The sequence below is a fragment of the Aptenodytes forsteri genome, unplaced genomic scaffold (genome assembly GCF_000699145.1).
Source record: "Aptenodytes forsteri isolate BGI_AS27 unplaced genomic scaffold, ASM69914v1 Scaffold7, whole genome shotgun sequence".
Classification (NCBI taxonomy): Eukaryota; Metazoa; Chordata; class Aves; order Sphenisciformes; family Spheniscidae; genus Aptenodytes; species Aptenodytes forsteri.
In genome coordinates, this window is record NW_008795919.1 from 3,391,224 (window position 1) to 3,406,650 (window position 15,427).

General features: G+C 54.3%; 1 protein-coding gene across 1 annotated transcript in view; it reads left to right on the forward strand.

Annotated features, from left to right (window-relative positions):
• Positions 1-15,427, forward strand: part of MACF1 (microtubule-actin crosslinking factor 1) — a 109,586-nt gene that overhangs the window by 50,717 nt on the left and 43,442 nt on the right. The window contains exons 53-55 of the mRNA XM_019473540.1: positions 596-795; positions 1,517-2,012; positions 2,631-4,102. Coding sequence (XP_019329085.1) covers positions 596-795; positions 1,517-2,012; positions 2,631-4,102 — 2,168 coding nt within the window. The remainder of the gene's footprint in view (positions 1-595; positions 796-1,516; positions 2,013-2,630; positions 4,103-15,427) is intronic.

Below are 15,427 nucleotides of genomic sequence, written 5' to 3' on the forward strand. Positions count from 1 at the left end.
CCCCATCCCTGGAAACATTCCAGGTCAGGCTGGACGGGGCTCTGAGCAACCTGATCTAGTTGAAGATGTCCCTGCTCGTTGCAGGGGGGTTGGACTAGATGGCCTTTAGAGGTCCCTTCCAACCCAAACTATTCTATGATTCTATGATTCTAATTAAATGTTGACTAAACAAGACTGTGTATTTAAAAAGAAGCCCAGAGATTCTCTTCTTTGAAATAGCAGGAACGCATTTACGGAGTTCTCCATCCAGGAGATCTGAATGTGCTGTGTGAGGACTGATACACATGAGAGTATCCTCATTTATCGAGCCAGGGATGTGAGATGGCTCACCCAAGGTCAGACCAGCTCATGGCAGTAGTGACTAGAGTGCAGAAATCCTGCTTGCAAGGTTTTTTTTCTATGAGCTTCAAGACCACGTAGCCATTAGAAATGGGTAACGGCTTATTAGATGGAGAGTGAATAGAGCCACGCTAGTTTTATTGAAAAGCTGAGGAGGTTTCCCATCGGGGAAACCATGGGGAGGGTAAAAAACCTTCTCGATGGAGGGGTGGGCTGGCCGGGAGCGTGACCACCGCCAACACAGCCGGTGCTTCAGATTGCAGGTGGGAAAGAGCCAGCCAGGCAACAGCCGAGCGGCAGCAGAAGCTGGAGGAGTCGGCGAACCAGCTGGCCAGCTTCCAGGCTGCCGAAGCCCAGCTGCGCCCCTGGCTCATGGAGAAGGAGCTGATGATGAGCGTGCTGGGACCCCTCTCCATCGACCCGAACATGCTGAACGCACAGAAGCAGCAGGTCCAGGTGAGCCGGGAGCTGCGTACGCGTCTCCACGGTGGGTTCAGGACAAGGAGGGGAGCGGGTCTCATCCAGTATGTGAGGTGGAAGATTGCACTCGGGAGTTATTTGTCTTGCAAGTGCTCTGCCGTGCAGCGAGTGTTGGGAGACCTCATGGCTCCTCTCCCAAGTCCTCCAAACCGTGTTGAGTGGGAACTACTGTGAATAACTGGAAACGGGTGCAGCGCTCGAGCTCCCTTCCCCGCTCTGGATTGACTCATCAGTGAATCACTTGGCCCCTCTTGGAGAGTGAAATTGCTTTAAACAAGACCTGTGCTGATGCTCTGCAGGACTTGCTAATGCTGCCCCTCCGCCTGGCAGCCTGCCCTTTCCCTACCTCCTGCTTCCAAATCCTAACATGTCCGGAACCAGCCACATCATAAAATAAAATGCCCCAGTTAACATAATTAGATTTCCTTCTCATCTAACTGGTTTATGTTACATTACACAGCAGTAGGACAAATAAGAGAGAGAGCAAAGTACTGGAGTCGCAGACCCCTCCCAGCTTTTGAAGTTGCAAGGTCACAGTAAATCGTGCTCTTTCCAGCCCAATTGCCGTCTCACCCCAGGGCTTGTTCCTACCGATTCCGTGGGCTGGATAAAGCCCCTGGAGGTCTGGTTTGTTTTGACTGTGTGTACTTGGAGCTGTCAGTTTTATGCAAACATTTTTATGATATTTCTGTTCCAGTTTATGCTGAAGGAATTTGAAGCTCGCAGACAACAGCATGAGCAGCTCAACCAGGCAGCTCAGAGCATCTTGACTGGCCCTGGAGATGTTTCTCCATCCACTAACAAGGTGCGGGAAGAGCTCCAAGGGGTTAATCAGAAATGGTCCGAGCTAACGGAACGCCTCAACTCCCGCTCCAGCCAAATTGACCAAGCCATAGTGAAGAGCACCCAGTACCAGGAGCTCCTCCAGGGCCTCTCCGAGAAGGTGAAGGCAGTTGGGCAGCGCCTGAGCAGCCAGTCTGCCGTCAGCACGCAGCCCGATGCCGTGAAACAGCAGCTGGAGGAAACCAGTGAGATCCGCTCAGACCTGGAGCAGCTGGAAGAGGAGATCGCAGAGGCTCAGACCCTCTGTGATGACCTCTCTGTCCTGATTGGGGAGCAGTATCTCAAAGATGAGTTAAGGAAACGTCTGGAGACGGTGGCGCTTCCTCTCAAAGGGCTGGAAGACCTGGCAGGTGAGACAGCACAGAGACGTTGCTTAAGAGATGTTGGGATGTTGAACTCCACCCCTGCTTTTTGCTAAAGGGCTCTCCCATGACTGGGTTTCTAGGAATAATAGGGGAAGCACCACTTATAATTTTTTAGGGTGCTTCATGGGTGTTTTATGTGGGACTAAGCACGGGAGAGTTCACGCTCCAGACATACCTGAGCCTGGAGAGTGAGCAGAGATGTTCAGTCCTGCTGATGTGGCTCTTCAACAAGGCTGCCTGGCTTGCAGCGGTGTGGCATGTGCTGTGCTTGGGGGGGGAAAAAAACCCCAAAACTGGTTCCTAAATTCAGAATGGGGCATGGAGAAGACCCAGTGGCCACCCTCTAATCTTGGGATGCCTCTTCTGGTTTCTAAGAGGTTGCATTTAGAGACTGGTCAGGAGAACTGAGACTACTGCGTTACCGTTGCCTTTTATTACTTAAGAAATTCATGAATCGGTGAGCAAAAAGGCTAGTGATGCAATGGAAAGCTTCTTCCTGTTAATCAAAACACAGTTGGTGCATCTGAGATGATTTTAAATAATTGCACTTTGCTTATTTGATTTCAGCTTAATTGTCGCGTTCTAATCTTATTTCCATTTCAGCCGACCGGATGAACCGACTGCAGACTGCGCTTGCAAGTTCCCAGCAGTTCCAGCATATGTTTGATGAACTCAGGACCTGGCTAGATGACAAACTGTGCCAGCAAGCTCAGAGCCAACCTATTTCTGCTAAACTGGAGAGGCTACAGAGCCAAATTCAGGAACAAGAAGAGTTCCAGAAGAGCCTCAACCAACACAGTGGCTCCTATGAGATGATTGTAGCCGAGGGAGAATCTTTGCTGCTTTCTGTCCAGCCTGGGGAGGAGAAGACCACTCTGCAAAACCAGTTGGTCAGCCTCAAAACACACTGGGAAGAGCTCAGCAAACAGGCTGCTGATAGACACTCTAAGCTCAAGGACTGTTTGCAGAAAGCTCAGAAGTACCAACGGCACACGGAGGACCTCCTCCCTTGGGTGGAGGACTGCAAGGCAAAGATGTCAGAGCTGGAAGTAACTCTGGATCCGGTGCAGCTGGAGGCGACTCTCCTGAGATCAAAGGCTATGCTGAGTGACGTGGAGAAGCGTCGGTCCTTGCTGGAGATGCTGAACAGCGCTGCCGACATCCTGATTGATGCTTCTCAAACCGATGAGGATGACATTCGGGATGAGAAGGCTGGGATCAATCAGAAGATGGATGCCATCACAGAAGAGCTGCAAGCCAAGACGGGCTCCATCGAAGAAATGTCACAGAGGCTCAAGGAGTTTCAAGAGAGCTTCAAGAACATTGAGAAGAAGCTGGAAGGGGCGAAGCACCAGCTGGAGATCTATGATGCACTAGGGCCGCAAGCCTGCAGCAACAAGAATTTGGAGAAGCTCAGGGCACAGCAGGAGGTGCTGCAGGCCCTGGAGCCACAAGTGGATTATCTGAAAAACTTCACTCAAGGTCTAGTAGAAGATGCCCCAGATGGGTCTGACTGTTCCCAGCTCTTAAGCCAAGCTGAGGTGGCTCAGCAGGACTTCCAAGCTGTGAAGCAGAAAGTAAATGACTGCTGTACGCTCATGGAAAACAAGCTTGAAGGGATCGGCCAGTTCAATAATCGGGTGAGGGAGATGTTCTCTCAACTGGCAGATCTCGATGATGAGTTAGACAGCATGGGCCCCATCGGGAGAGACTCTGACAGCCTTCAGTCCCAAGCAGAGGACGTTCGCACGTTCCTGGGCAAACTCCACAGGCTGAAGTCTGACATTGAAGCTTCTGAAAGTGAATGTAAGAAAATGCTGGAGGATGAAGGGAGCCCCGATTTATTAGGACTGAAACGTGAATTGGAGACGCTGAATAAACAGTGCAGCAAACTGACTGAGAGAGGCAAGAACCGTCAGGAGCAAGTAGAAACGACGCTGTCTCGTGTCGAGGACTTCTACAGCAGGCTGAAGGAGCTGACCCACATGACAACCGTGGCGGAGGAGAACGAGGCATTGCAGTGGGTGGTGGGAACAGAGGTGGAAACCATCAACCAGCAGTTGGCAGACTTCAAGGTAAGTCTTTATGCTATCACCTTTCTTAAGTGGTGTTTGGTGTTTGAAGGTCTGTCTAGTGTTGCGGTCTTTTGTGTAGGACCTCTAGTCTTCAAGCTGTCACGGCTTCATTGTTCATTGCTATAACGTCAGCGGTTTTGGTGTAGTAAAATATCCTTGCTCTGGAGAATGTAAGATCAACTGTTGGACTTGATAGTCTGCAGTGAAAAGGTGCAGAAAGATTTTGTGATTGGGAGGAAAAAACTTTTCCCTGTTCTTCTTGTGATGTGTAATGTTGGCGTGCCAGCACCTTGTGGGCTCGTAGAGGTGGCTGGCGTTTAGGTTTTGGGGGAGGGAGGGATGTTTTTGAGTCCATCTGAACTGTAAGTTGGCTTCGTCTGAGAGTCTAGTCCAGATCAGATCGTCCTGTAGGTCTTTGTACCTGGTCTACCATTCCTGCTTGTTGTTCACTTCCTCTGGGGCATATATAAGTCCATTTTTGGGGTCCTTAGGTACAAATAATGCCACAGATAAACTGTGGGACGAGGGACGCACACAAGCAATAAAACCAAGGCAAAGTTTTGCCGTGGGCTGTTCACGTTTCCAGCAAAGAGCTGCTAGAGACCGTCAAGGCTTGCATGAAATGCCGAGAGGGGGAAGAGTTGGAGTGTGTTTGATGGTTTTTTTTTTTTTTTATACAGTATTATGGTGTTGGGTCATGCTGTTACACTACATTAATTATATTAATACTGCTTAGACATTCTCTTGCTGTGAAACTTCTATTACTGATGTGCTCGGTAGCTGATGATTGAGCTGATTTACATCTGGCTGCTCATTTCCTGGTGTTAATGGGGGCTGGGAGGGGGAGGCGTTTTTACAGCCATTTACTTTTCATCTCATGGCTAATTGATCCCGTTCCACCACTTAATAGTTCTGTGAAACCTTCACCGGGACGAGGTATTTCTCTGTTGGGGATTGCCTATCCAAAAAAAGAGCTTGGAAGTGTTCGGGGCAAACTCAAACCCATCTGATGGTGTTGCTGTTAACTCTTGTGTTGGGCAGTCTTTTGCATGGAGCTTATATTGATGGGAAGGATTTAACTTCTTCATTAAACACCACACAGTCGCTTGGAACAAATATATCCAGAAAGGAGTTTCTAGTCCTTAAAAGCAGTGAAACTTTCCTGCAGAGCAAGGGATTATTGCCGGCTGAGCAGCTCTCGTTAGAAACGATGATGAAACCCAGCGTCAGTGCAGATTGCTTGGTTGGCCGGGCTGGCGAGCGGGGCTGGCAGGTGCAGCTTAACCCATCGTAGCACTTGCGAATGGTCTATATCTCAGTGACCTTGAGGATGACCCTTTAAGACAACGGTGTCCTGGGCTGCACGAGCCAAGGGTGCTTTGGGGAGTGACGTGACCTTACCAGGAGTCATTCGTTGGCCATTGAGGCCAGACGGTGCAGCTGGGGTCTTTGTTCGTGGAAAAACGAAAGTTGCAGCGGTGATGGTAGGGTTTTGCTGTGTAATGGCTGAGAATGAAATGGGGGAGAACCAAGAAGGGTGGCTGGAGCAATCGCAGTTACGGAGCGGCATTCCTCCCATGCACGGTTCATCCAGAGAGCAAGCATTTTTGCACGAATCGTAAATGTTGCAGAGCAAATCTTTGCAAAGCCTCATCTTACGCTTCTCTCTAAGGGGAAATGCAATCCCAGATATTGATCTGCACGTGGAAGGGCATCGCAGCACACAGGCAGGGACCGTCTGTACTCCGTACGTGCAGGAGGGAGAGCGGTGGAGAAATCTGGCTCGGGCTCTGGGGGAAGCGGGGAGCACAGGGCGCTTTTTTTGGTTGCACCAGGCTTTTATTTCTCTGCGCCTAAGACAATATCATAGCTGTCTCCCTTTTTGGATTGCAAACAAGATGCATGCACAGTGTGTCCGTGGGGAGCAGAGGCAGCTCTTCAGCCGGGCAGCGCTCCCCAGGGCGGCGTGGGGACGATGCAGCTGAGCGTGGGGAGGAGGATGGGGTGGCTGGGGCTCTCCGGGAACGGTCACGGTCCGTCTTTCCAGAAGGCTCAAATGCGGGCAGATATTATGTCTTAAGGCATTAATTTTAATGAACATCTGTGTAAATGAGATGCAAATTAGGCGTGGCCCCAGGGCTCCAGGCACGTTGCCAATGCAGCCCTGACAAAGGTGGGCACTTCTGGACTCATTGTGTCCAGATTTTAATAAAGAAGATATATTGAAGGCTCTGACGGAGGCCGTGAACAGATGACTTTTGAAGCAGCTTATACTTGAAACTTCCCATATATTTGTCTTTTCCTGCCTGCAAACGCTCCTCAGACTTGCCCCAAAAGGCCACAACCTACAACAAACCCTTAACTTTTGGAGAACTGCCACCCGCGCGTTTCCTCTCTTCCCCCCAGCCCCTTTCCCAGGTCACAGGGGGACCAATCCTGGCTACAGGAGGGATGAGCCCTCTCCTGCTCTAAGTGCTCCTCCTGGCCGGGTTTCTCGGAGGCGGGAGGCTGGGAAGCAGCTGTTGGATCTTGCTCGGGGGGGAAGCTTTGTTTGCAGGAGGTGTTTCGGTTCAGCGAGCGGGTGCAACGGTGGGGATGGCTACACTGAGGGGCTGAGCCCACGCCGGCCATCAGAAGCCAGGATGGAGACGTAGGGTGGACCTGGCCTTCAGGGGGTGGGGGAAAACTGGATAGGAACTGGTTCGGAGCACCACGTTTTAGAGGATTGTAAGAAACCTATCTGGAAGAGACTTTAAGGGGTCACCTAGTCTATTCCCTAGCTTTATGGTGAGATCAAGTGCAGCTGAAAGGCATTTCTGTGGTTTGGAGTCTGTGCTTGTATGGACATCCTGATGGATTGCTTCAGATACAGCTATGCTACAGAAGAAATAACATGGTTTTAGCTTACGTTAAGCTGTCAGAGCAAAGGGACCTCATCTTTAACTTCTGGTCTCCAGCATGAGTTTAACCCAAGTGAGTGTCTTTCCATTGCTGCCTCTCTGAGGAGCCCCTTTTTTGTATAAAAGGGTACTAAAAGTTCAAAGAATCTTTCAGCGCCGTGTCTCCATGAGCATCACGCGGCTGAGTCAGGCTCTTCAGCGCGAGGGACAAGCAACGGCCACCAGCGAGAGCTCCTCATAGGAGCTTTCAGGCCGGGGCGTTTCTTCCCTCTCCGCTCTCGCTGCTGTCAGCTCAGGTTTCTCAAAGCTTACGCGAATATTAAATTTTAATGACTGGAATCAAATGAGCAACAGTTGAAATGTTACTAAAGATAACAGCTATGTTGATTCAGTTTAGCAAACAGCAGAATTCCCCAGGGAAGCGGTTCCCCAGGTACGGATGAGTGATGAAGGGTCACGCGGAGGCGTAGGGGGTTTTCTCCATCGCGTGCTCTCCAGCATCAGCAACCCCTGAGCTAGAAGACCCTGAGTTACAACCCTTCTTCCCGAAGACTGGGAAACTAATGCTGTGCTTTGGGTAAAGCTTGTGCCGTTCAGTGCAAGGGGCTGATCTTCCTTTACACGCCCAAGAAGCAGAGGTGAGGTTTGCTGGTTTGTAGCGGTGGTGCCAGGAAGCCCCAGGCACGGGCTCGTCCTGTCTGGCCAAAGAGCATCCATCAGCAGGGGCAGCGGAGAGCTGATGGAATCAAATTCTTTGGTGTTTTTTGGGAAGACATCTGTGCTGGGGTAGCTTGGCCTCCTGGCTAAGCGAGCTCAAGCCTGGTTTTGTTTACCTTATCTTTTATACAGTGGATTTTGAACTTGGGTTTCAAAGCCTGGCTGGTACTTAGCGTTGGCAGTTCTGAGCTGGGACCCTCCCTGAGTCACCGTGTTGTTTTTGGACAAACTCCAACATTGCCACATTTCACCTACAAAGCAGACCGTAACGCTCAGCCCTGGGTCAAAGGCGCTAGCAGAGATTTTTAGGCTTGCTGCAATATAAAGCAATGCTTGGGGGTGGAAGGATGCCGCTGCCTCCCCAGTTGTATCATGCCCAAGTGGAAGCTTTCCTCCCCCTGATGAAGATGAGAGGAGGAACGGGGCAGCCTGCCTTCCCTCCGAGTTGTGCTCAACAACCAGAAGGGATTTCTGTAAGAATCTGGAGAACTTGACCCAAAATTAAACCCAAGAAAAAGCATCGAACTTGACATAACCAAACGGTCACCGTCGCGTTCAAATCGGTGCAGATGCAGTTGGCTGAAGGGGAAGACGCGTGGTGATGCCTCCGCGTGCGGCTGGACCTCCGTCGACTTGCTGGCCCCCTCCTGATGCTGCACCGCAGCCCCCGCCGTCCCCGCAGCTGCGCTTCGCCCCACGTCTGCTGGCGGCGTTGGGGCACGGCGAAGGAATGCCGGCGAGCCGGGACCTGCCGCGGCTGGCCCACGCCGCGCCGCCCGGCGAAGGAAGGCGGGTGAGCCGGGACCTGCCGCGGCTGGCACACGCCGCGCCGCTTATCCAGGATCTCGCCTCCGAGTATTAATTAAACCCCACCCTCGCCCCGGCCGGAGAGGAGGAGGGGAGCAGGAGGGGGTCTGCCACGGGGAGCAAGGGACCGCCTCATCCAACCCTTGTGGGTGACGGCTTTGCTAGGGTGGGTCGTGGGGAGTGGAGGGAGGAGATGGGATTTTGGGCTCTTGCCTCTCCTCCTGCCGCGGATTTTTGGGAAGGTTATTTGAAACCGGAGTTGCTCAATGCAGTGAACTCGGGCTCCGCTCCTTCACGCCAATAAAGGTTTTGTGCTGGATAATGGAGAGGGGGAGGGAGAATCCCTAGACAGCAATAACTGAAGCCGCACTCCCGTTTTATTTTAGAGCAGGTCAGGTCGTCTGGGGCCCGTGGAGCCCTCGTGCCTCCAGCACCCTCATTGTCTGCTTAAATAAAAAAAATCAGGAAAGAAATCCCAGGAGGGGTGATGCAGTGAGTGAGTAAATCCCTAAACAGCGTTACTCATCTTGCCATTCAGATGCTGCTCTGTCTAACCCTGCTCCGGGTCCTCCCCGCTTCACCCTAAGTAAAAGCGGCAATTAGCCGGCGCTCGTCGTGAGCCTGCGCGCGCTCCCACGCCATCCCTGCCGCTGCCCGCCTTCGCGGCAGGAGGACGTCGGCTTTCTTCGGCGCTCTATTTATGACTCTCTTAATTCCCCCAACCTTTCAGATGGGGAGCTGACTCAATGGCGCTATCGGAAATGCCGCTGTTGCTAATAACCGTTTGCCTCGTGCCCGGTGTCCCTGGGTTTCTCCCAGGTGCCGCTGCCCGAGGCTGCTGCTTTTCGGGAGAGGGGGCAGCCGGTGGCACGTGGCCTTGGGGGTACAAGGGAGCTCACAAGGCATCGCATCCCCCGTGTGAGCTGTTGTTGTTGCACCGGGGCACTGGTGGCAGGGGAGACGCGGGATGGAGACGTGGCTGCCCAACACCGTGCGGTGTTTCACGGTGGTTATTTTGCAGGAGGACTGAAATGAGTGGTTTCTTCCCAGAAGTTTATCCCATTTATGTTTGCAGAGTGCGCTCCTCGGCAGGCTGGGGATGAGCGCGGTCCCTGATTGCACAAGTGGCGTTTTGTGATCTTCCTTTGTAAGATGCACGTACGATGATCTTAAGGGTCTTTTCCAACCTAAATGATTCTGTGATTCTATCTCCGGGACCGGCGGCTCTGCTCCTGCTGTGGAGCCGCTCTCAAGGACGGGCGGAGGAAAACCGGCATCCCATCTCGGGATCGCGGGGCTGAACTCGGAGAGCAGGAACGAATCCGTGTGCTGATGAGGCGAGGTATTTACACCAAAGCCTTTACACTCAAAGCCGTAATTTCTGGAGACCGCGTTAGCCGCCACTAGCAGGCACGTGTGCTCGCAGGCGATGCCTGAGCACCTGGCCCGGGCCTCCGGGGAGGCTTTTTTGGTAACTCCACACCCGATCATACAGCCGAAGCCCCTGTAGCTGGGGGTGCATCGCCGGCGGGGGCTTCAGGGGAGGGTGGGAGAGGTGGGTTTCTGGGATGGGACAGGGAGGGGACACTGCCACTTGCCGTGCCCCAGCCCGGCCGAGGGTATTTTTAACCCTTCTGTGCCCCCGGAGGAATGCGTGCGGCTCCCGACAGTCGTCCAGTTGGGAGCAGCTGGGTGGGACTGGGCTGGGAGCGGGGACAGGCTGCACGACGGTGTCTTCTCATTGAACGCTTTCCAGACCTACTTAAAGTATCTCTGGCTAGTATTTTGAGCGTCAGCAACACACGCAAAAATGCCTCCTCTCTGACAGCTGTTAAGCTGCCTTAAAGGCACCATCTCCCCTCGTTGGAGAAGAGGATGATAAATGGGGGGTGATAAGCGCGGGCTGTGCCGGGTGAGGGGGCTGTCACCAACCCTGGCTGGGGCGAGTGGCCCAAGCAGAGCTGCAGAGCCCTGGTTGTGTTTGCTGCGCTTCTAACCTGATAACCTGGGGGCGTTGCAAATAAACATGTTTGCACAAGAGGCACTTGAGCACGAGTGGCCCCTGCAGCCTCCTCATTCCTTGGAAATAAATTTTATCACAAAGAAGGGAAGAGCGAACGCGCCCCCGGAGCTCGGCCTCCCCGAAGGGAGTGTTGCCGGTGTGTTTGTTCATCAGCGAGCTGCGGATGGGTTTTGACCTTGACTTGTCAGCGGGCAGGCAGAGAGGCACAGGCACTTTCCTGATCCCGAGCAAGCCAAGAACAAGAGCGAATTAAGCCGAGAGCTGCTGAGACCGACCAAATCATAGCAAGGCTTTTTTTTTTTCCGGTCTTTTCTTGACCATAAAACAATTAGGCTGTGATCAAACGGTCCCTTTCAGGAGCCGGCTTGGGTCACTGCTCCAAAGCCACCCGCTTGCAGATGCTTTGGTGACCCTGCAGGTCTCAGCTGGGGGAGATGGCTGTAGGAATGTCCTCTTGCAGGAGCGCTCGTGAGCTGGTGGGGGTGACACTTCGCAGCGTTTCCAGGAGATACTAAAAATACCAGCTTTGCATAAGGCCGGGAGAGCTGAGGATCCGAGGGAGGAGGAGATGGGAACCTTTTTGTCTGCAAGGGCTGAGCAGAGGAGGGAGAGGAGCCTGGTCCCGGCGGGATGCAGCCACAGAGGGCGGATCCGTGGGGAAGCGCGTGGTGGAGTGAACATAAGACTTTCCCATCACCTACAGCATCCAAGCGAGTCACCGTTCTTTGCTGGGGAAGGGAATGACTGTGGCCGCTGGGTCTGGAGCAGACGGGGGCTTCTCTGGGGAAGGGCTCGGGCTTGGCTTAGTCACCGCAGTGTTTCAAGAACAATTGCCAATTCTTCTGCCGAAGGAGTGGTTTAAAATGTCTCCCATCCAGAGGATTCTCTGGATGATAATGCGCTTACCTCACTTCCTAAAGAGCCTCCAGAGCAGTTTATTAATCACCCCATCCCTCCGCTCTCCCTGCTGTCCCTCATTACTCTGGCAGTAGGTGAGGAGCAGCTTCTGCAGTTTTCCATTTCCCCGGGGTGGGCAGTGGGGTGGCAGCACCCTGCCCATGGGTACTGGGTCACTGGCAGCGTGGAGCGGGATGGCCGGAGAGCCCAGGGTGCTTCATCCACCCTTGTGCAGCACCAGAGCAAAGCCCGGCAGCCACGGAGGGGAATTTGCAAGAAAACCGGGCAGCTGAGGACAAAAATGGGCATTTCGGCAGATTGCACCTCCCGTGCCCAGCCAAGCCCCCCGGCCGCAAGGACCCACCGCCCTGGCATGTGGCTCTACCCTTCGCTCGCAGTCCCAGCCCGGGTTACTCCTGGGCTGTTTCAGGGTGCTCTGTGTACACAGACGGGGTCCCAGGGGAGCCCCAGGCTCCGCAGCGATCGAGCACTGAATGCCACGGCGTGGGGCTGTGCCTGAGCGCTGCTGTAACACGTGGGCTCCAGGCTTCATTCGGGAGAATTATTTATACCAACATCTATATTAGCTGCCTTGCAGGGAAAGCGCTACGTTGCGGCTCCTGCACCCTTGGAAAAATAAAATAAATTAAAAAATGCAGTGCTCACTGCATCTGTACACCCAAACTGCAGAATGTTTCTCCGGGAGTTTGGTTTTTAACCTCTTTCTAAAACTTTTCCAGTGGAGGTGCAGACCCCCATGGAGCCAACTCAGGTTTCCTCCCACAGCCCTGTGGAGGAGAGTCCCAAATTAACAGGCTACAGGTTGCAAATCGCTGCTTGAAAGGCGTGCTGGCTCCCTGCACCATGAACAGCCGTAGCCTTTGAAGAGAGGGATTGCGTGGTGGCAGAGGCCTGACATGAAATCAGTTTGAAGTCAGCTGTAAGCCAAGGGGATAAGGGAGCATCCAGCCCGGCACGGTGGGATGGGATTAGCCTGGGTGCTGTTGCCTGGAACAGGCTGGGAACTCGGGGCTTGCCCACGCGGCACCAAAACAGCAGTCGCAAAGATTTGGCAAAAGAAGTGAGTTTAGGAGAGCAACAGCACTGAAAGGGAGATAAAGAAATCCCTCAGACCTTCCGACAAATGTAGCAAAGGCTTTAAAAAAAACATGAATCCTCCAGTAAAAATCCCAGTGAAACCTAAAAAGCGGTTTCTAAGGCAGATTTTGTGTGTGTGTGTGTGATTTGGCTTTGTGCTTTCATCATGGTGTCTGGGGGAGGCCGAAACCCACCCCCGGTTCCTCCGTCGGGCTGGAGGCTCTCGGGGTTTGCTTGGACGTGGTGCCATGTCCCAACCCAGCGGTCCCTCCTGCCACCACCAGCTTGGTGACCCTCACGGAGTCAGACATGGGGGGACGCGGTGACCCACACGGAGTTGGACATGGGGGACACAGTCAGCAAAACCTGTAGGTACAAAGCTCGTGGTGCAAAGGCAGGAGCTCCCCTGCATCCACCCTCGGCCAGGCTGGGCGAGTGGGTGCTGCACTGCCCAGGGCAGGAGGGCACCAAGGTGAAGGTTAAAGGAGCTTTGAGGATGAAGAAGGCCCTTGGTTGTACCCTGGGCTCATTAGCGATGTGTCCATCAGAGATCTTGAGCTGTCTCTGGGCTCTCTCGCTCGTCATATAACAGAGGTCCCTCATTTCCAGCTGCTGAGATGCATTAAAAGAAAGCTAAAAATATATTGGTTTCCAAATACTGCTTTCCCATGTAAACAGCGGCGGCAGCGGCGGGCAGGATGTAATGCAGTCGTAAACAGGGTGACATCACCCCGTGACGGGGAAGGCACGCGTCCCCGCGCTCTGGGGCCGGTGGCCATATGAGGAAAGCTTGAAACCTACGGGTCTGGGAGACAAATGGGGATGCTCCTACTTGGAGCAAGTCTGGGAAAAGCGGGTGGGTTTTAGCTGAAGGTCTTTATCTGCAGGACGTGGCCGTCGGATGGCCTGGGGTGGCTCCGGGGCACAGGTGGGTCTGGGCTGGGTGACGGCCCTCGGTAGAGCTGTTTGGTCCTCTCCCCACGGCGGGCTGGCTGCCGGAGCACGGGCATCCCAGCGCCCGAGCGCATCGTCCGCAGCCGTGAACCCCAACTCGGGTTTGGCCAAAACGTGCTGGTAACGGGGCAGGTGAGAGGAAGTTTGGTGACTGAACCAAAGCCAGATGAGGGGTCCTGGTGGTCCGTTCTGCCCACCGCCACCATGCCGCAGGTCCGGTGAGCTGCGAAGTGAGCAGACGCGCTCTCCTGAGCTCGGGGCTGCGGCTCTGAAGCTCTACCAGCCGTTTATTTCAGTCCCGGCGCTTGCTGCTGGCAGGGCTCCGCGTGCCAGGGCTGCTCGGAGACACCCGAAAGGACAAAAATTCAGAGAGGACCTTCGTGTCCTGCCCCGTCCTTCCCTCGCACCAGTACAAAGCTCGAGCAAAGCCCTGAAGTTGCAATTCCCAGCACCCTTCGGCTTCTGTCCCTATGGCTGGGGTGGCACTTGGTGGCTTAAAGCTGTGACTTGGGGAACCTGCAGGAGCTCCGGCTGGGATCTTCAGGCCAGGCACAGCAGGTTTTTAATTGGCTTTAGTACTTGCCGAATATTTCCCTAATGGTTTTAGAGACGAGGGGGGGGGGATGTGTTGGAGGAAGACTTGGTTTGCTTCTGGCACGTGACTCGGTGAGGAAATGGGAAAAGAATTTCTGGCTGTGAAACGGCAGCTCCACGTCGAGATCGTTCCTTCTTCGCAGTGGAACAAAAAGCCTCCTCGCCCCAGCCCGGATGCCTGGGATTCCTCGCGGAGGGGCCCCGGAGCGGTAACGGTCCTGCTCCTGCTCCGCCAGCTCCCGGCCGAGGTGGTAGCGGGGGAGCCGGGGGCGGCTTTGCTGGAGCGCTGGCACGGTGCGGCCGCCCTGCCCCTGTTGTTTCAGCTGCGCTGGAATAATAACGCGGACCAAGAGCTGGTGTGTCCCCCGCCAAGTATAAAAATCTGGGCTTTGGGACGCTCTTGCAGTGTTGGCAGCCAGGGCCGGAGGAGGCTGTGGGGCCAGCCCTGACCGTCCGTCTGTCCGTTCAGGAGGGCTCGGGGGGACGTGGAGGGGACAGCTGTGGATGGTTTCCTGCTCACGCAGTGCGGGGCTGCAGGGGGGCTGCTCATACACCCCCCCCAGGTCCCCGCTCCCTCCCCATCTCCCGCTCTTTTCCTTGGTCATATTTAATCACGGAAATAAGAAAAAAGAGTTTCCAAAGATTTCCCGGTGTGCAACCAGCCCCGCCAAGCGCTTCGGGCCGTTTAACGGGCGTTTCTCCTCCACAGCGCTGAACCCTCCTCTTCCACAAAACGTCCACTCCCGTCTCTCCGAAGGGAAAAAGTCCCTTGGGGAACGCGGTGCTGGAGCTGCCGCGTGTGCGGTTGGTGCCGGGGCACTTGGGGACGAAGGGTCTGAGGGCTTGGGGACAGGGAAGCCAGGTTCCCACCGGAGCCGTGCCATGACCTTGGCCAAGCCCCCAGTGTTTTCAGAGACAGCAGGCACCTGCAGCGCGTCTGAAAAATCAGGCTTTTCATCTCTCCCTTGGCTTCACCCTCTCGGCTGTCACACGGCCATTGCTGGCCACGGCCGGGCGGGAAGGCTTTTGGTGAAGCTACGGCACGGCAAAGCGCGGACTGAGGTCACCGTCTCCCAGCGTTGGCATTATTGGGGCGCACGGGGCACGCTTTTATGTATTAAGCACCTGCCCGGCCTCTCGTATTTTTATCCCGATGCTGTAATTCATCCCCGAAGTAGCAGGCTGGGTGGCTGGCGGGGCGGGTTGTTGCCTGGAGATGCGTGGAGGCTGTTTCGAGCCCTCCTGTTTTCTCTCCCAAGTCTGTGACTTCCCTCAGCATCACTTCGCAGCGGTGATTCACGCGCCCGGGGCTGCCTCCCTCTCCCAGCCCCGCAG